Source organism: Crocodylus siamensis, chromosome 5, assembly GCF_052110815.1.
Source record: "Crocodylus siamensis isolate JL-2025a chromosome 5, ASM5211081v1, whole genome shotgun sequence".
NCBI lineage: Eukaryota > Metazoa > Chordata > Crocodylia > Crocodylidae > Crocodylus > Crocodylus siamensis.
The window spans coordinates 141257410-141277821 of record NC_143399.1 but is presented as its reverse complement, the minus strand read 5'-3'; the positions used below and the strand labels follow the sequence as shown (position 1 = coordinate 141277821).

The 20412-nt window shown below is 39.7% G+C and overlaps 1 protein-coding gene across 12 annotated transcripts in view; it reads left to right on the top strand.

The window, feature by feature from the left end:
- LOC149864679 (uncharacterized) overlaps nt 1–20004 on the top strand; it is a 105911-nt gene extending 85907 nt beyond the window's left edge. For 5 of the 12 annotated variants that reach the window (XR_016442230.1, XR_016442224.1, XR_016442226.1 and 2 more), the window contains exon 3: nt 8746–18829. Coding sequence is in view for 3 of the 12 variants with exons in the window: in XM_090046499.1 (XP_089902625.1) it covers nt 8746–8757 (12 nt within the window). In the remaining 9 variants the exon portion in view is untranslated. The other 7 variants (XR_016442232.1, XM_090046498.1, XM_090046500.1 and 4 more) reach the window with 4 other exon arrangements.
- The last annotated feature ends 408 nt before the right edge of the window (nt 20005–20412 follow it).

Here is a 20412-nt window from a genome sequence, read left to right as displayed (position 1 = left end):
GTGCTGCAATTACAGTGCATCAGAGCAGCCTCGCTGCACATGTATAGGTGCCCTACATTCGTGCCAAAAGAAATGCCTACAAAATGAGAGCATGCAGCTGTTCAAGGGCTTTTTTTGCAAAAGAAAAACGGCTTTTCCATAAAAAAGTTCTACCTCTTCCCAACAGGAAGGACTCTCCCTTCCTTCACTAATTGCAATGGCTGTGCTTCCCTTGGGTGTTGAGGACGACCAGAATCCCACTGTCCTTTGTTTTCTTCTCTCACAAAGGAGGGAGAGCACTGACCCCCTGACAGCATGTCTTGGGGGGCGAGTGTCAGGGATCCCTGTGAGCAGGGTGGGGAGGAACCTTGTCCCCTTCCCAGGTAGGGGAGCGGACGGGATCTCAAGTTACTGGTTCTGGTAAAGGTGGGGTGATGGATCAGCCTTCTAGTGCCTTCTGGCTGCAGAGCTTGCCTGTGTGTTCTCCAAACTGTGTGTATGCTCCAGCTCCCATGGGTTTTTTTTCTCATAAAAATGGGAAGCCTTTTTGTGGCCTTTGAAAGCATCATGGTTTCCTTTTTGTCATGCTAAACAAATTTATCAGAATGCATTCCTGTTGTCTGTCATCAAAATAAAGCAGTAAAAAAGGGCCCTTATGGGTCCAATTTTCCTGAGCCTGGAAAGATTTGTGGCCATAGAGAGTTAAATCTCTACAGACTTTGGATTTAAAAAAGCATTGTGTTGAAAGAAACAAAGTGTATTGAACAACAAAATGGCTGTTTCTCCCCTAGGATTATAAGAACATCAATTAATTCTGTTAAAGCACATTTTATATTCTTGTAAAATCTATGGAGCTCAAGATTGTTTATGCCTTCTGAGGAGGTTTATTAACTCTCTTTATCTGAGTTGTTGTTTGAAAGAAAGTAATCTCTAAAATAAAATGAATGTAGACATAGCTGACAAAAGGGAAAAAAAAGAACTTCTGCTTCTTAATTTGGTTGGAAAGCATGCATGAATGATTCTGGGGCTGAATCCTGAGCTCTTGCTATTCCCATTCAGCAATTCTCTGCATACATACTTGGCCCGTTACATTTTTAGGCATCTTTAGTGGATCAGTTTTGGACAGTTACTGAATTATTAGGCATTCTAAATGTTGCTGTTCTTTCAAGAGATCAAGCTGCCATCTGTTAAGCTAGCAACATTGATTCTTTTAATAGATCTATTGATAAAGGAAATTTTACAGAGCAATCCAGGTTAATTTAGACACATACCATTTGGCTGAATTGTTAGAGGTTTGTGTCCTTTTGCAAAGATTTTTTTACTGCACTTGGATTCCACATCCATTCTCATTACTGCTGCAAGCTTGAAACAGGTTATTGAAATAACTCAGAGTGATAGGGAGAAATTCAAATAATGCATCTGAAGAAAACAGATAAAACTGTGTGCTCATGTACAAAAGCATGTCAAAATATGATGTGCCTCTTAAGGCAGACCATCCATATTGCCAGGAAAATGTCAGGCTAAATATACCTCTGGTGTGATTTCACTGAAGCCATCTAGGTTTTGCCATGTTTTTATTGCTGCATCACCCAGCAGTATATTGAAATAAAATACTTTTGAGAATCTTTGGGGAAAGGAAAACAAAATTCAGTGAACTGAAGACACAGGACTAATATGTAGCTCAACTCTTTTATGTATAAATTTATATTGAACAGTTTTGGTATACTATGAAAAGAAATCGTTTGAACAGCAAAATAGCAAAGGTCTCACCAAACCTTGTTAGACAATTGTAAAAGTCTTTCAGTCCAGCAGATAGTACTGTGCAGGTTTTTTCCCTCTGTTTTCCTCTCTTCACAAATCTGTAACTACACAAACCCCTTTCCTTTTATTTCTTCCTCCTCCTTTCTGTAGTATGTACAATTCAGTCTCCAGAAAACTGGTCCTGGCACTGCTATAATTTTAAATCGAGATCTTACTCTCTTCTTGCAATCTCCCCTCCAGCATGCAAATGAAGTTACACTGTGCTTTGCAAAAAGGCTTTGTGCAGGTGGTCTCATATTGATTCTTCCTGAATGGATTCTGTATCAAATTTACTATGGCTATAAGTAAAAAGGTGCCCTTTATTTAAATGCCAGTACTGAAAAGTAAGGTCCAAAAATTCAAGCAGAGCTATCTCAGACAATCCATATAAAAATGCTGCAAATGGAATGTAGCTGGCAAGGAAAAGAAAACCCGTTCTCTCTAGCTGGGCAGTCTCAGGGAGGCCAGTAGCTCTAAAAATTCCATTTGAGTCGCATCTGCTTATTTTACAGAAAAGAAATGCAAAAGAGGGCAGAAGGTCTGTTGAATATGAAGAAGCTGTTTGCATGAAGTCACTTTTCTGACCATAACTGTCCTGTAAGAGAAAACCCATGAAGTGGAATCTCCTTGACCATGGCACTCTCTCTCCATGGCCGTGTTACTTCAGATCTGTTGCTGCTGGAGGGAAGCTGCCAGAGGCCTAATTTGTGTCCTTGGACTTTTGTACCTAGAGGGAAGTGATAACTTAAGGATATTTTTATACAACTGCTGATTCTTATCTCACAATGTCCAATGACCATTTTCTAATGTTTATCGTGTGTAGTGATGAGTACTACAAGCAGGTATTTAGGGCCCTGTGGTTTAAGCATATCCTGTGTATTTTATCCACCAGGGCATAATTTGTTTGATTCTATTTTTATACAGGATTAGCTAACTGCCAGATGTGCTTATTTTTAATATTAAATCGTCAGGCTTTTTTACTGCAATTTATTTTTAAAAAATACAATGTAAAACATTTCACAGGCTGCTTTTTTTTTTAGTTATCTAGGAGAGAGAGATTATCTTTGAACCCTGCTTAATTTTTAATTTTATTTTTGAAACCTGGTCAAACCCAAACTTCCATACTGTGGAAGTAGAAAATAGAGGTAGGACCCATAGAAGCGGCATAAGTAACTGGCTTCTGGAAGTGGTCGTCCTTGGAGAGGAAAGAATCCTTATGTTGGATGTCAATGTGTTGCTTTGTAGATCAAAGTAGATCAAATTTGACTGTTTCTTAAAAGGATTCTGAGACTGCCATCAGTATGATATAAACTCTAAAGGGGAAAAAACGGAAAACTGTGTGGTAATCTTTTTTTTAATGCACCGGATCCTCTATTGACGGGTTCCTGAAGAGCTTTGTGATGGCTGAGAGGTCACCAGCAGAGTACAAGCTGTTTTTCCAAGGAGGGTTCAATAGGTAAAAAACAGAAAATGGTGGTTGGAAAGAATTATTAGATTTATGCTGAATTGTCCTTGCTAGACTAAAGGAACCATCATTGTTTTGATATGGCAGGGATTTTCATAATGTCATTTGCAAATCACCTTTCATGTGCAACTTTCATTTGGAATGCTATAATAATAATGCAGTCTAAAGAGATACTGATTATGAATGACTGCCTAGTGACTTCTTGCCCTTCATGTAAGAACCTGTGAAGGAGAACTAATTAAGAAATGTGCTGTAAGAAGGTGTGGTATTATATCATATATTTGTGGGTGGATGGGCGGGTGTGTATGAGTATCTAAACTTGATCAATGAGCATCACAGCTGGGACAATAAGGACTTATTTCCCAGGCCAAAGCGTTAAGGAAAAGAGATGTATCTGGATAGGAACAGAAGTCAAACCACTGTGCTCCATGTTTCTTCTCATGAAACAGCACAAAGTCATGAAGTCATTTAGTGAACAAGGACACTTTCAAAGTGTGGAGTGGAAGTGTGGCCCAGTAAGAGCAAAATTCTCTCTCTCATTTGTGTTTCTTCTCCGATTCAAAGTGCCAACAGCACTATGACATTCCAGCAGTTACCATTCATGTGGATTCCTCACTCAAGGAATGATAGCTGCCTTCTTTTCAGCATGTAACTATAGGAAAGGAACCTGGAGTCTCCCATTGGCCACACCAGGTGCTTTATCTGAAAGTTGTATTGGCCGTGTTTGTGACCCATCCAAAAAGGTGGGACTCCCACAAGCCAGTTATAATGCTTTAAAGTTTTGTGTTTTAATAAATAAATATCTTTTGCTTATTGTAAGTTTTCAAGAGAAAATGAGAATTTTTAATCTGTAAGAGAAATCTCTATGACAACTGTCATAGAAAAATCCAGTGTTTTCCTTTGTTTATTTTGTATTTAAATCAGAAAAGTCAGGGAGGGTAACTTTTAAATCAACGTTAAATATATGCTCTACATATTGCACTGTATAAATATCTTAAGTAGGTGTTTGCCTTCCCATGCACGAATAGATACTTACCTGTTTTATTTGTCTCCATTTATTATTTCCCACTGGCTTCTGTGTATGCGTAAAGAACATGAACCTCACTGAATGTTCTGAATAGAATTCATCTCATCCACTCAAACTTGGAAACATTTTGTTTTGCAAACTAGACACATGCAACTGCGTTACCTGCTATGTCTTTAAAGTCACAGCTTTTAAGGCTCTTCCTCCCTCCAGCCCCCCTACAGTCCTGACATCAGCTGTGTGAGACATGAAAGAAAACAAATTGAGATTGGGATAGTTCAGGGTATTTCTACCTGGAGCTCTGAGTTCAGCCCTCTAGCTCTTATACTAAAGCATCAAAAAGCTGCCTATTAATGGTTCTATTGGTACTGGTTTGGAAAAAAAGGAATGCAATTTAAAAGAACACCAGTAACAATAGGTCTTTTAACCTTTTTTTAAAATTTCTAAAAGCTCATGAATATTATCATACTTGAAAATAGTATCTATTTATACTTTTCCACTTGTTAATTATCAGGTTCTAGGCACTGATATAAACTCAATGGCTGCATTTACATGAGACACTGATTGCACAGTAGCTTGTTACTACTGCACAGTATCATCATGTGGCACAAAGTGTGACACAATGCTACTGCACAGTAGTAATGAGCTACTGCACAGTCAGTGTGACCAAAAAACAATTTGGGGATGCTGCTTCATAGTAACACTAATTATTGTCCGGATATTTAGTACTTGTGGATGCAGGTACTAAATGACTGTGCAGTAACAACTGTGCAGTCAGCCTCTCATATAGATGCAGACAGTGTTACTTAATACTGTGAGATTTTATGCGTTTATTTTATTCTCCATGGAGAAATTTTCTTAAGATGTCTCTAAATGTGAATATGGCACATTTTTAAAAGGACAGAATCAACAAAAGACTCCAGAATGCTAGAGACAATATTCTCGGCCCTCTCTACTGCAGGTAGACTTAAATAGTAAAGTACTAGAGAATTTTAAAGTCTTTGGATTTTGGAAGCTCGTATTTGATGTCGTATACTCATTGTCATTGATTTCCTTACTTGAAAGAACAGTGTTGAATCTTGAATAAACCTGCTTTCAATTTCCAGTGCATCTTTATGACCAAATAAAATTGATGTTGGGATAAAGTAAAATCCAAGTTTTAAGCCATTTGTCTAAATGCACAGACTGGATCATGAAGTCTTCCAAAGTAGTTATAATTTGAATTTCTAATGTAAAAACAAGCAAGGGGAGGGAAAAGTTAAAAGATAAAAACTCTAGACCTTTTTTTTCTCACTTCTGCACAAGTGAGCAAAAATCAGCATGACTATTTTTGTTTCTTTTACTGATCACCTTTGAGGCAAAAACATTGTGTTCTGTGACTTACTGGTGCTTAATGTTCCTCGTTAAATCACGCTGACATTTGTTTTCTTCAAAGACTATTATAAATTTAGTTCTAAGTGGCATTTACTGAAATGATGGGTGAGAATTCAATTCTTTAGGATTCAGTTAAGACAGTTCAAGGCAGTAGAAAATAATTAAACAAACACAGCAACCAAACTTTTTTGCTAGTTTTCCATTAAGCTCATTAAAGATATTAAAGTGGGAAAAGTATTTCTCCATCAAGTACAATCATACTAAAGTTACTGCATTTACTCTTATGCCACATGCACCTTCCCCCTAGAAATTAGCCTTCCAAAATTGGGGTGCATATTTTGATCAGGGAAGCTGATTTTTCTGCCCAGAATAAAAGCTTGGAGATACTGTAAGATGACTGCTTTTTCTTTTCCTTCTTATGGTGGGAGGGGTAGAGTCCAATAGAGGCAGATCAAAGGTGATACAGTTGATTTTTCTGTTCTAAAGTACTGAGAAAGTAGATTGTCCGCATGGCTCATTGTAATCTACCTGATTCCTGCTCCACAAGTGCTAATGACCCCCTCTCCTTTTTAATGGTCTTGTCATTCCACTATTCTTTATTTGGCAGTTTTGCTGCTTGTTCTTCTGGTCTCTCTTCCCTTACTGCAAAGCCCTGCAGGCTGGTTCAGCTTGGTTCAAAATCCTAGATTTGCCAATGGAGTTCTCTCTTCAGCAGTAGTTACAGTTTCAGCTTATGGCTAACTATAACTCCACAAAAATCTTTTTTTTCTTCATTCTCCCCAAAAAGGGGGTGAATGTCTTTTTTGGGGGCATGTGGTACGCAAGAAAATGGGGTAATTTAGAATCTCATAAACTGGATTCTAGGCCTAGGTATTACAGTGCCTGTTTAAACTCTGGTTGGGAGAAGCAGCACAAAGATCTTTTGCTTTTGCTCTGGTCTAGTAGAGACAGAACCAGTCATATATAATGTGGCCCTCAGCTATCTATAATCTCCATGAACCACCCTAACATCTAGAAGTTCACCAGAGGCTGCAAGGCTCTGCCCAAGCCCATTTTCTACGGGTATACTCCTTATACCTGGGACTGCAGGGGACTCCTTTAGAGCCAATTGCACCAGCTGGAGATTTCCATATGATGCAGAATCCCAAAAAGCAGGTTAAATCTGCTTCAAGGCTGCTTCTGTCAAAGTGATTTATGCCAGCCTTAGAATACTAGAAAACCATTCACCTATGGTACAACCAGTTTGATGCTCAGGATGAAGATGATAGTCATTTGTCTGCTACCTTGGCAATTTTAGCTTTAAAAAAAAACCTTTTAAAATCTTAAGATATTGTTTATATTTACTGTTATCTTAATTAGACTTAAAGTTGCATAACCTTTTATTTTAACATTCTTGTTAGATGCTTCTATGTTTCGCCTGCAACTGTCTCATTTGTTTTATCTTGCTACTGTTGATGGACTTTGCTGGAAAAATGAGTATTTGGAATATATTTGCTATTTTTTTCCAAGGTCTCTGGTATTGCCTGAAATTAAGACATTCTGCACAAAATGAAATGCAGCATATCTATGGAAGTTTTCTTTAAAAGACTGTCTCATGGATAAAGCGAGTGTGGATTGGAATGTGCTATATTTTAACTAGAAGTTCTGCAATTAAAGGAAAACTGTAGCTATTTTGTGCAACCCATCTGTTGAAAAGTATATAATTTAAGAAATTGTTTTTACCCAAAACAATCTGTAAAAAGCATTGGACCATTTGTTTCTCTTCTATGAATTAGGCATCATTTGTAATACTGGAGGTAGTATATCAAGGTCTCCCACTGTCCGATAACATGTTTTTGCTATTATGCAAAAGTGGGCACCACACTGGTCTGAGTGGAATTTAGCCTTTTCAACCTGTGCCTAGTAGCCAGGGCCTTCTCAGGGACTAGCACAGAGTTCAAATGCCTTCCATCAACTGTTTAAATAGCCACCAAGCTTCGCCAGAAATTAGTGGCTATGCTGCACCTAGGAAAACCACTTCAAAAGCTTCCAAACAGGCTCAAAAACACCTTTAGTCACACCAGCTATACCTGTAGCTTTAGCCACACCAGCTCCAGCATGGAAGCACCTCATGTGTTTTCTGACTGCAAGAGCAGAGGCAGTTCAAATTACTCTTTGAAAACTTAGACAGCTAAATGCTGACTAAGTACCATTAAATACCTAACTTTTACAATCTTTTTTCCAATGCCTAATGAAGGGTGTTTGTGCCCAAAAGCTTTTGCAATTCAATTTTTTTTTTTTTGCAAAAATCTTGTTGCTCTAATAAAAGATATCACCTCTACCAGGATTGCTTTTTCCTCTAGACCAATACAGCTACAACCTAGATACCTAAATACCTAAAGAACATATTTGAAATTGGCCCTTAGAGGGTGTCCTTTCAGAGGCAGGAACACACTGACATTTATGGGAACAATGTGTGTAATGGAAATTTTTTTCTTTGGATTATAGGATCTGTAGTCAAATAAGATGGAAGCTTTTTAGTAGCATCTGTCCACACCACCCACAATGTTACTTTATCAGCAAAATTTGTGTGGCCCGCAGGAGAGTGGGAGGTACCAGCTATTATTGAAATACTTGTATTCCCTGGTATTTTTCCAGTCACACTGCTATTGAATGGCAGTGTGCCCTTTGTCAACAGTACTGCTGAAGTGAGCAAAATGGATACAGTTTACCTTTGCAAGAATGACCTGGAAGATGGCTGACACTCATGCTGTTTCCTCCCTCAAACCATTCATTGCAGTAATAAATGAGCACTTCACTTGAACAGTGGACAGATGCTGTCTATTTAGAAAAGTGAGTCATTCACACCCAATTGTTATTACTGAAAACCTGCGGTGCTTAAATATGTTTTATATTCATAACATTCTTTAATCAGTATTAAACTGCTTTTCTTTCTTCTGCCTTTAGGTTTTGTTTTGACACAACACAGAAATGATTGTAAATATAAATAACACAGTTAGTTTTTAGCTGGTAAAGGCACATGGGTTACAACTGTTCATATTCTTCTAAAATATAATGGTAGTACAATATTAGGTCCCTGATGCCTGTGTTCTTTCTGCCATAGGTGTTGGATTGAAACCTAAGTCAAGAAAACAACTCGCAAGATGAAAAGCTGGCTGCAGAAGGTTCTCTGCAACCTAGTGGATGCTTGAAAGAGTGCAGAAAGCTTTCTTACTTGCAGAGCTGATGGAGCTGCTCCACATGAACATTGTTCAAGACATCAGTTCTCAGCCTTTTTTGTGGAAGCTCCACTGGTTTTTACCAGACCAAGGCCTCAGGCTCCTGTTCAGTTGCAAATTATGGATTAGAATGTATACAAATGAACAGGAGGCAAAAGGCACTAATTACAATGGAAAGTGGTACATGGGCTTGCCAGGGAGCAGAGTTACTAGTCACAAAAGTCTAATGCTCCAGTATCAGTTTGATGTTCCAAATATTTACACTGCAATGTAAACTTTTCACTCTCTTTAATGTTGTCATCCCGAGTGGAATGTTCCCAGAGTGGAAGTGATGGTGCAATAACTTAAGCCAGGGGGTTTCAACCTTTTTTGGTCATTTGTACCCACAGTGGCCAGTTGAGAAGCGGGGAGTCTCCCAGCAGCCGATTGACGACTGGGGAGAGGGGTTGGGAAAAAACCAAGGTGTTGGCAACACACAGCACTTGGTGCCAGCAAAAACAAAAGTGCAAGTGGCACATGGTACACAGCAGCGCAAAATGCTGAGGGCCCCACTTCTCTGTGCCACTGCCACATACCCCCTGGGGCATTCCCAAGTACCCCCAGGGGTACGTGTACCCCTGGTTGACAACCCTTGACTTAAGCCATTACTTGCATTCCCATAACAGAGAAGTACTCAATTGCCAAGTGTTGTACATCATGCCTCTTCCTTAGCCTGCTAACTTTCCACACCTGCTTCATCTACTGGACCATAAGGTGAGAAAGTCAGTGTTTCCAGCATCACCAGTCCTACTCCATGGCATTCTGTCTCTAGGCAATATTCAACTAAGTATTGAGGATGAAGTCTTATTTCCTTGGACCCTTGTCAGCATTTTTTGTTGGTGGATGCAGAAGGGCTCCAAACCATAGAAATTCAGAGCTGCCAAATTTTGTTCAGCTACATGCATGTCACTCCCCTTTGGTGATGTGTCAGGGGGCATGTGCCCCCCCCCCCCCAGATTTCTGCACCACAGTGAGGAATGGGGTTGTCCAGAGCCAGGGCCCAGCAGCAGTGGGGGTGGTGGTGGCACATGATATCTGTGCCAATGGTAGGGCATGGAGCTGCAGCCTGGTTGGACCCAACACCCGGCAGCAGTGGCCGCATCAGTGCAGAGTTGTGCCCCCCCCAAGAGCAGCAGCAGTAGTGTGGAATTGTACCCCCTCACCATCAGCACTTACATACTGTCTACATCACTCTCAGTCTGAGATACGCTGTTCAACAAGGTGAGAGCTAACAGAAGTCTATCCCTTCAGGGTCCACTGAAGGGAGTAGGAATTGGGAAAGAACCAGGTCAACATGTGGGAATTGGGGTGACTGGGATGCTTGGAGAAGTCAGTGAAAAATCTAGGTATTAGATGGAATCAAGGCAGGTTGCAAGGGGGCATGGGGACTCAGGGTGGCAACAAGCATGTCTGTTGTGTAGGTCCTGAAATCCCTCTCCAGAAAATTTGAGAGATTGGCAAGATCTGGGAAAAGCTCTACTTCACTGCTCATCTCCATCGCTTTGGGTCTTCTTTCCTTTGCTTTCTCCCCGTTCTGTTTCTCACCCTAGCAAAGCATAGCAATCTGCTCCTTTGAAAAGGAACATCAGTGTGTAGAGAAAACAGTCTTTGCACACAGTGCAGCTGTCCAGAAACAGTAATTTTGCTGTCAGGAAGGAAATTCCTGCAATTATGCTGGATATATAATGTTCCAACAGCGCCAATGTAATCTGTGCTAGGATAGCTAAGCATGCATCACCCCCAGTACACAGTATGTACTTTTCCATGCAAGGGGAGAAAAGAGTCATTAAACATGCCCACAATTTTCCTTAAATCATGTTGTACTGTACCTGGTAGTTTGTGTAATTCCTAAATTGCCTCAATCTTTAGAATTTGCAATTACTTAACTTTTCTCTCCCCATTAATAGACCTCCCCAACATGTTAAAAAAGGAGAACTGGATAAGTTAGATGGCTTGCATCTGCCTGGCAGAAGGCTGAGACAAGAGCATCAGTATACCTGGCATGTATGTGTTTAATCATATCAACCTTTCAAACCCCAGGCCCCCATGCAGCAGTGAAGCACTCTGGCCTGGGAACATTTCCCCCAGGCCAGGTCCCTTCTGAGTAGGTTGGTAACAGAGGCTTCCTCAGCCTTGAAAGCAGACACTTCAACAAAATGTCTCAGCTGCTGCTCTTTCCCACCCAGCCGTTTGGTTGGTTCTCTGATGGGTAGGATGATGAATCTAAGGCCTATGCACTTCAAGGCCAGTAGTACAGTAAATGCCTCAGTAGCCTTCCTGTCAGTTGATAGGAAGGTAAGGTTCTAGTTGAGTGCTTAGACAAAGCAGCAATTACTTCCAAAGGCCACAGAGCTAATCAGCTGTCACAGTTCACTACCTCTGTAGCAGCTCTCTGACTACCTGTCTCTTTCCTGACCGACCCCCATCAGCTCTTAGGATAAGCGATGTTTTTCTCCATTTTTCTTTTAAGTAAGTCAGAGATATTAAAGGCATGTTCACACTCCAGTGTTCCACCAGGAGGGTGTCTAAACTGGCTGTATGGATCTTTAGAAACACAGAGTACATAAGATGAGGATGGGGGCAGACTGCTAACAGATCCATCGTTTGCTGCTCCTTCATTCACATTCTTATCTCCTAAAAACAAAAGAAAACCCAACTAACTGCCATGAGACCAGCTCTCAATTCTGTAAGGCCTTCTTGGATGTAACCCAGACTGTAGAAGATCATAGTCTCAGCTGCTATTGCTTAGGGTAGCCCCATCAGAATCAAAAGAGCAATGTCAATTTAATACCAGATGAAAACCTATCCCAGAACCTATTTTAACTTGCTTAGCACACAAGGCTTCAATTAAGCTGATAAGAACTCAAAATAAGTGTCCCCAAGACATCAGAGTGGTTCTTCAGCACAACTAGGAATGACCTAGATCATGACATTTGATAATTTAACAGGGAAAAAAAGCATGAAGGAGGAAGAGGGGAGTCTCTCCTTTTTGGATGCTCTCTTTATACTACAAAGTAAAAGGGACACAATTCTAATTTTTTGAAGTATTCTTTGGAGAAATCAGTCTGAAAAGAGGCAAGGGCTCGTTTGGATTAACTCTATAGTTTGGAGCTTTCAGGCCAGTTATGGCTACAATGCATTCCAACTCTCCTGCCAGCTTTAGAGGGAGGCATGTTTTGTCTAGATCAGGGGTGGGCAAAATGCGGCCAGAAGGCCAGATGCAGTCAGATTTATCTGCCCCTGGCTGCCTGTCACATGGCCCTCGATGACTTGTGAAAACTCAGTAAGCGGCACTCTGTTCAAAATAATTGCCCGCCCCGGTCTACATGATTCCCCCAGTGAACAAGCTTGCTTTAAAATTCACAGAAGTTTCAAATTGATCTTAATTCTAGCTCTAAGTAGCTGTATTAGGACCAGACAATTTAAAAAACCATAAGCAAAATTTGAGACTTTTAAAAAATCTGAGTCTAGTACAAATACTTACAATTGGATTAATTAGATCATTTTGAACATAGAATCAATGAGTGGGAAGGGACCTAGACAGATCATCTAGTCCGACGCCATGCCATGGGCAGGAAGGAGCACTGGGGGTGGGAGGGGTCATAAGACCCCAGCCAGGTGCCTGTCCAGTCTCCTCTTGAAGATCTCCAGGGAAGGTGAGAGCACCACCGCTCTGGAAAGCCTATTCCAGGCTCTGGCCACCCTTACCATGAAGTAGTTCTTCCTAATATCTAACCTAAACCTATCCTCCCTCAGCTTGTGGCCATTGTTCCTGGTGACTCCAAGGGGGGCCCAGGTGAACAGACTTTCCCCGAGTCCCTGCTGGTGGCCCCTGAAACGGTTGTAGGCAGCCACAAGATCCCCCCTCAGTCTCCTGTTGCGGAAACTGAAGAGATTCAGGTCCCTCAGCCTCTCCTCATAGGGCTGGCCACATCAGAGGAATTTAACCCAGGGATAGAGATCTTCAGATCATCTTAGATAAATCTAAGCTAGTGTGAAAACAGATATATAAAACCAGACTGAAGTGCAAGAATCAGAAAATGCCTCCTTTAAATTAAAAACATCTTTGGCCTTGTACAGACATTTAGTTTCTCCGAGGAGAATTGCTGCTCTCCTAGGAGAAACGACAAACATGAAGATGTTCAGGCCTTTTTCCAGAGTAAAAATGGCCACTGTAGAAGAAAAATAACATGACACAACCAGGGTTAAATCACTTCCAGGAGAGTTTCTACTGGGAAAGCAAATGTCTGTACATGCTGAGGAGACAGGCTGAATAAGGAAGCCTGCAGAGCATACTGTGATGTGTGCAAACCTCTCCCCCCACCCCCGCCTCACTGCACAGTATCAGCACTGCACTCTTCAGGGCTTCATCATTCAAATGTCTGTACACATGGTTGTGTACATTTTTCTACCATGAGAATTTTCCTAAGTTATTTGAATGTGGGTACGCAGCCTTTGTTTTTACATATTTTGGACTTTTTTATATTTTGAAATTAAGATCTCTGTTTAATTTTTGAAGCTTACTATCATATAGCACCAAATTTTTTGAATCCCTCCAGCTAAAAAATTAAAATAATTTAAGATGTAAATACTTTTTCCCCCTCCCACCAACATTTAAAAATAATTATGGGTGATGGGAGAGTGGTGAATGCCCCAAAGGACCCTTTCCTATCCTCTGTATGCTGATGAAAACTGCAACCTCTTGCACTCAGAATTATGGATGCTGCTCCCGATATGCAACATTGAGAGTTTATCACTCTAAAGGTGCTAGGAAGATAGCACAGCTACAACTCCATTCCCCCTGAAAAAGCCTACTGTCAAGCCAAAAGGAGGCACATCATGTATAGAAGTGAGCTCTAAGTTGGCTCCAAAGAAAGGTCATTTAGTTTATACAATCCAGGCAGTTATTTTCTTCTATATAATGAACACAAAGTTGGGTTCTGTGGTATCTATTCTAATTTGTACTTTTCTCCCCACTGCCCCAAGTTGGTTCCTTCAGGGACTGAAAGCAGGATCTGATGCCCTAGGCTGACCAAGTGTAGTGCAGATCAGAGCTGAAGAGCTAAAAAGTTAAGCTTTGAGATTCATTTAAATATATCAAGCAGCCACTCCACACCCCCACATATTTTGTATGCTCTGTAGAGCAGTAACTACCTCCCTCTGGGTTTGGAAAGTTTTGCACATTTGGGCTGCTGTTCCATTCTAAACACTATAAACAATTTTTCACTGTGCCTATTGTTTGCGATACCTAGGCCTCATCCACTGCATTTTGTAATACTGTTCCCAGAAAGCCACAGGTGTGCACATTAGTAGAATCACTGGCTTGTAGAATCACTGACTTGTGAAGAACAAGACTGAAAGCAATCTCCTGTAAAATAGGCAGCCTGCTAATACACACTGACTTTGTGTTCTGCTTTTAGAGCACAGAACTCCAGGCTTGGCTTCGGGGGAGAGTAGCATTAACTTCCTTTGAGGGCTATGGGACTCAGAAGCTGTGAAAGTTTGGCCACTTAATTTGATATTTAAATATACATAAACTTTACGTAAATATTATAAACTTTACATGGTACCTACTAAGGTTTGAGTCGAATAAAGTTTGGTCATTTGACCGGTCAAATATCGGTCAAAAATTTTAACAAATTGCCGATAGGTCCAGCTAATATACAGAAAAGGCACAAATTTTCCATTAAGAACTGTGTCAAAAACAATAAAAAAATCATTTTCTGGTAAGAAAACTAGAAAAAATGTAGCTTTTTTTGTAAAATTGCTTTAATCTTTGGTTGGTCAAAAAATATGCAGTCAGTGCACCAGTTAATTGACAATATTTCACTGGTCAATTGACTAGCTTGCCAGCCCACAAACTTTGAGATGAAGGGTCCTGTTGTCTTACTCTAATGACAGGTATTTTTGATGGTTAACAAGCAAATTAAGTATTATCAAACAGCAGATCGTTAATATGTTTAAAACATATTGGGCATCTTTACATGCGTTCCGAGGGGGGGGGGGGAGGGGGGTTAATTAGAGTGGCTCCTGAGCCACTCTAATTAACATGCCCAGAGCATCTCTTGTATTTAGCTCCCTGTGCTTCAAAATGGCAGTAGGGACACTTTAACTAAAGCTCATTTGACAAGCTTTAATTAAAGCACCCCCACTGCCATTTGAAGCACGGGGGTGCTGAATACACGAGCACCAAAACTGTTGGAGCATGCTAATTAGCATGCTTCAGCAGACTTGATTAATCGTAATCACAGCATGTCGGAGCTGATGTCCCAGATATCTACATGCACCCTATAACTATGCCTTATGAAACTATTCTGCAAATCTACTTTCAGACAGGTCAGAGCTTGCAAATGCACAAGTAAATCTTCATGAATTCAGAGAGGACCGAGCTTCATAGGGTTCCTTGATTACACCCAAGGGGCATGTGCACTGTTCTTCCTATTCTGTTAGACCAGGAGCCAAAAAATGGCATGGGTTAAAAAGAAAGAATCAAGGAATCAGGCAGAAACCATCTGTAGTGGCAGGTGGAAGTGTATGTGTTCTGAGAACCCCTCTATCAGCTGCACTCATTGTATCAGTAAAATACGCATTTCAATGGATTTGATAAGCCTCTGAATCATGTTGTCACCTGAGCAGTGGCAACGATGGTAAAACATATTTTGGCACATTAGTATATTCCAGTGCTGGTCACTAGAACATTATTGTGTGATGTAATTTTAGTACACTGGAAAGAACAAAATATAATTTGCTTATACTGAACCAAGTGCTGTTCTCCACAGGCTTTCAAACTTTATTTCTAGAAAGCTAGTATTTAGTATATTTCATTTTTCCTGGGTATATTAACACCTTCTCTCCTGTTTTAGCAGATGTCTAACAATGGTGGGAAAAAAGTTACCATTCTAATATGTTTATGAACACGTGCAGAGATTATAATGTTTCCAAAATCTGGAAAACTTACATTTTTTTCTTCTGTTTCTTGCAGAGACCACTATACCTTAAGGCAACATTCTAGTTCTTGGCCAACATTTTCATTTAAGAAACCACACAAAATTGTACTCAGTTATACTGGGTATCATTCTGTTCCACCTATATGAAGCCACCTTAGTTAAGCAACCATGGGCACTTTTACATGTACTCCAAGGATGAGGAAAGCGCTGCCATGTCTTGTGTATTGGCATTCCCGTGCTTAAAAATGGCAACTGGGGCGCTTGAACTAGTGTTCATTCTACAAGCGTTAGTTCAAGCGCCACACAGCCATCATTTTTAACTGCCGGGATGCTGATACATGAGACACAGGAGGCTACAGAAGCGTGGTAATTGCCATGCTCCAGTAGACTTCGCACTTGTGTATAGGCACCCCATATTTGTATCAATTCCCTATTATTATAGTATATACAAGTTTTAGTCTTACTATAGAAGCATATCCCAGTGATTAATAAAACTGATCCGAGAAATTCCAGTTCTGATAGAATGGTGATTTATAGGAAATACCTCATACAAAGTGTTTTTAGGAATATTTTTCCATTTTAAATCCAAGTATTTTCAACATATTTTTCTGTTCAGCTCTGGATTCTACTCTTGAGCTGGACAGAAACTCTTAAAGTCTCGTTTTCTAGTTTTGTGTCCTCTCTCTAAGCCTCAGACTCCCCATTCGTAGGAGAATAATTACTTAGGCCACAGGTATGTTATTAGGCTTAATGCATTAGTGTTTCTAAAGCCCCTTTCTATCTTTGGAGCATTCTTTATTGTTCATATTGGAGTAGTACCAGAGATCCCTGCCAGCACTGAGGCCACGTTTCACTTTGGCACCGTTCAAAATAGCTTCTGCCTCAAAGAGTTCAGTCTGACATTGGGCAAAAACATACATGAGTAGGTATAATGGAATGGGAGAGGGAGAAAAAGTGCAACAAGGATAGGAGCAGGTGCAATTATGTGCATAACTAGGTAGTTTTCAAATACATTAATTATTTCTTGCTAAAAATTATGAATTAGAGATATAATCATTCCTATTGGCCACAGCTATGAATCTATGAATCAGTCTAACCGTTGCTACGAGGCACTGGTAAGGTAATCATGACAGAAAATCATGAAACATTTAAAAGAGGACAACATAATAGTTTCCCAGATGAACTCAGGGAGGGCATTTAATAGAAAATGGCTAGTAAGGGAGAAGGCACCAAAGCATTCATGGAAGAACTGGACAAGCAGTTTTATAAAAGCTTTAAAGGAGTGAAAAGGATTGTCCTAATGTGATGCATTTTCATGACATTGCTGTGCATAGTTAACATTTTGTTTGCATATTTGTTTCTCATGAAGGATTGTTAGAATCTTTTGGATAAAGCTGGTCAAAATAGCATGCAAAATTTTGATAGTTTTCCTTTAGGACGATAAGTCTATTCTCAGCTCATGGAGTGGTTGAAATGATCCAAACCAAAGGAATGGCTTTTATCTGGTTTAAAAATCCATTTAAAATGATGCAACTTTCTGACTGTGCTAGTCCTTTACAAATAATGCACTCACTTGGCTTGCATTTATCTTCAGGAAGGGTATTGGAATTCTATTTGATGAAGAAACATCATTTGTGAAGCCATTAATGTGTTCAAATTTAAACAGTGTGTTATATTTGTGCTGCAGAACCCATTTCTTAACCCTGCTAGGACTATTCCACAATAAAAATGGCTTTTCCTATGATTTATTGCTGCTATGTTGTACTGAAATATAAAACCTTTGAAAAGGCTTGGTGCAAAGGAAGTTGCTCATAATATGCATGTGCATATGATGCCGAGAACACCAGTGGAATGGAGAAAGCAAACTCCTCTACATTTAGCTACTGTGAAGGGAAAGCTTTCAATTGCAGTTATTTTGGTACCACTTGAAGGTTTCACAGTCAAATCATCCAAGTATGAGCAAGAATTTCAGGGCCATAGACTCAGTAGGCTTAAATCTGCATAGTTCCATTAAAGTCAATGGAGCTATGGCAGTGTGCAATAGCTGAGGATTTGACTCCTAGTCTTGCAATAAGGTCAGTGATAATACTGAGATTGGCTTTCTCTATGTACATAACAGAAAATGGTCTGTGCGGAAGAGCTCTAGAACTGAATACCCTAATGAATGTTAATATTTAAGCTGAATTGCACAAGCGTGTCTAAAGTTTTATATGATATGTTTCAAATGGAAACGCTGTTTTTACTGTAGACTGCTGAGTGAAATGTCAGCTCTTAATGCATAAGATTCAACAATAATATTGGCCTAGCAAATGCCAACCGGAAAGCACTTTTCTCCTAATGAGTTTTCTTTCCTGATCTTGGAACAGAAACTGAATTTGCCTTAGTTTATGAAGCTACTTACCCAAGTAAGACTTTTGTAGAAAGTTAGATCTCACATTTTACATTTAAGAGCAACTATTGAATTAAGTCCCTGCAGTGAAACTGCCCAGCCTGGGGTCAATACGTCAAGGAGCGGTGTTTTGAAACAGGGAAAACTGAAATATAATTTAACTTTAGACTTAAATTTTAGCCTTATTACTCTTGATTGTCTGGGATAATCTTAGATTTTAACTAAGACACTTTCTTTTCTTTTTTCTATCTGCCACTATAGAATAGTCACTCTTAAAAGTTTGCCAGTTGCCTTCAGTAACAAAGTAGCTTTTCTTCAGTAATACTGCAGAGAGACGGTTACCTCATCGGAGGCAGAGTTGGCAAGGTTTTAAGGGCAATCATGAAACCTGATCAGATGCATCACAGGCTTATTATAATCTACCTTAGTATTTTTTCTGATTTAACCATTGTCATCACAAAAATACTAACAAAGAGAAAAAGCTAAATTGCCTTCTGTATACATTTTTTCTGTTTTTAGGACCACCAGTAATTACAATGCAGAAATGAATAGTGTTTGTTTAATACTTGTAATAAAAAAGAACCTGGTTGGTGTTGTCTGCCTTTCTTATTAGTATTATTTATTAAAACACAGCTCTGTTTACAGAGACCAAGCTATCTCAATAGGTTGCTTTGGTTAATAATTTCTGACAAACATTATTTTTCTCCCCATAAAGCTGTAGGAGCATATAGTCAGCTGGTGTAAATCACTTGTGTAGCATTGACTTCCTTGGAGTCAGGATGATTTACACATGCTGAGAGTCTGATCACAGCATACTTTCCTGGATGTTTTCCTTTTGTTCTTTTCTATTTTTAGGTGAATTGGTCAGTTCCCATCATGTTACACAACTGGAGACAACACTTGTTCTTTTATTTATATCCTACTGTCTTCTGAGTTCTTGCCTCTATGTATTTATTTAAACACTCATCTTTCACTTTGCTTTCTGTTTAATGCTATGAACTATGGGACTGCTTCTCATTGCAACATTCCCCAATTTAATCTTGATTATATAATACCTGTTTATAAACTTTCATCCCTATAAAATGGCTGCATTAAGCAGAAATCACTAGCAGAGACATGCCATAAGATGAGTCAATCAGCAGCCAAAGCAGAATGTCCCCAAATTCAAACAACCATATTGCCATTAATAATCTGGTTCAAAATGGAAAGTATCTTCCTAGTTTAAGTATCAAGCTGATGAGTTATTTCCAACTCAACTGTGAAAAAAAACCAGCCCTCACAGTTGGCTAAATTCTGACTGGCCTCATCTGGATGCACAGCAACAGGGAAGGTAGACAAAGGCTTTTTTTTTTCTCTTCCTGTAGTCCCCTTCTACTGTGTTTCATGTGGAGACAGACAGGATTCATTCCACTCAAGAGCTACCTGTCCCAGGTCAGAAGAAGGAATCGGGTATGACTCCTCTTTGTCCCCAGCTGCTGCCTGAAGAACTGGCCACCAAAGGAAGGTACATACTGAGGATCAAAGCCTGGTTTTGAGAACCCAGTCCCTGAACATCTAAAGCTAAACCTCCTATATGACATATTTGATTAATACCTAAGAAGGACCTTTTGGGTCTTCTCTTTGTGTCTTTATTATCTGACCTTTTTCTAAAGCTTACCATTTGTCTTGCATATTGTAGGATGTGACTCTACCTGTGTGTTGTAATTTTCCCTTAGAGAGATCTGTTTGTATTTTTATCCTCTGAAAATAAACATCTGAAGCACCTCTGATTTTGCGATACTAGAATCATTTTCAAGTGCTACTAATTACTGTATATTTACTTCCTATTTGATTATGGCGTATCTCCTTGATGTACAGAGTGGTGAGCTTATTGTTACTGAAACACACTTTCTTCCTAGCTGGTCATTCCCAGACCTGAACTGGAGTTAATCTATTTCATCCTGTTTAGATATCAAGCAAAGCAAAGTTAGCAAAGCAGAGTTGTGCAAATCAACCAAGTCTTCTCAATTAGTCATTCATTCTTTGTTGTTGTGTTTTAGCAAAACAGTGTAGTTCTGACATTGTTCTCTAATCCACAGACTTTGAGTTATTCTAAACCCAAATCTAATTTACTTAAATCCTAGAACAAAACCTATGGTCCATCAATATTATAGTGATGGATGTGACTCAAAAGCCTG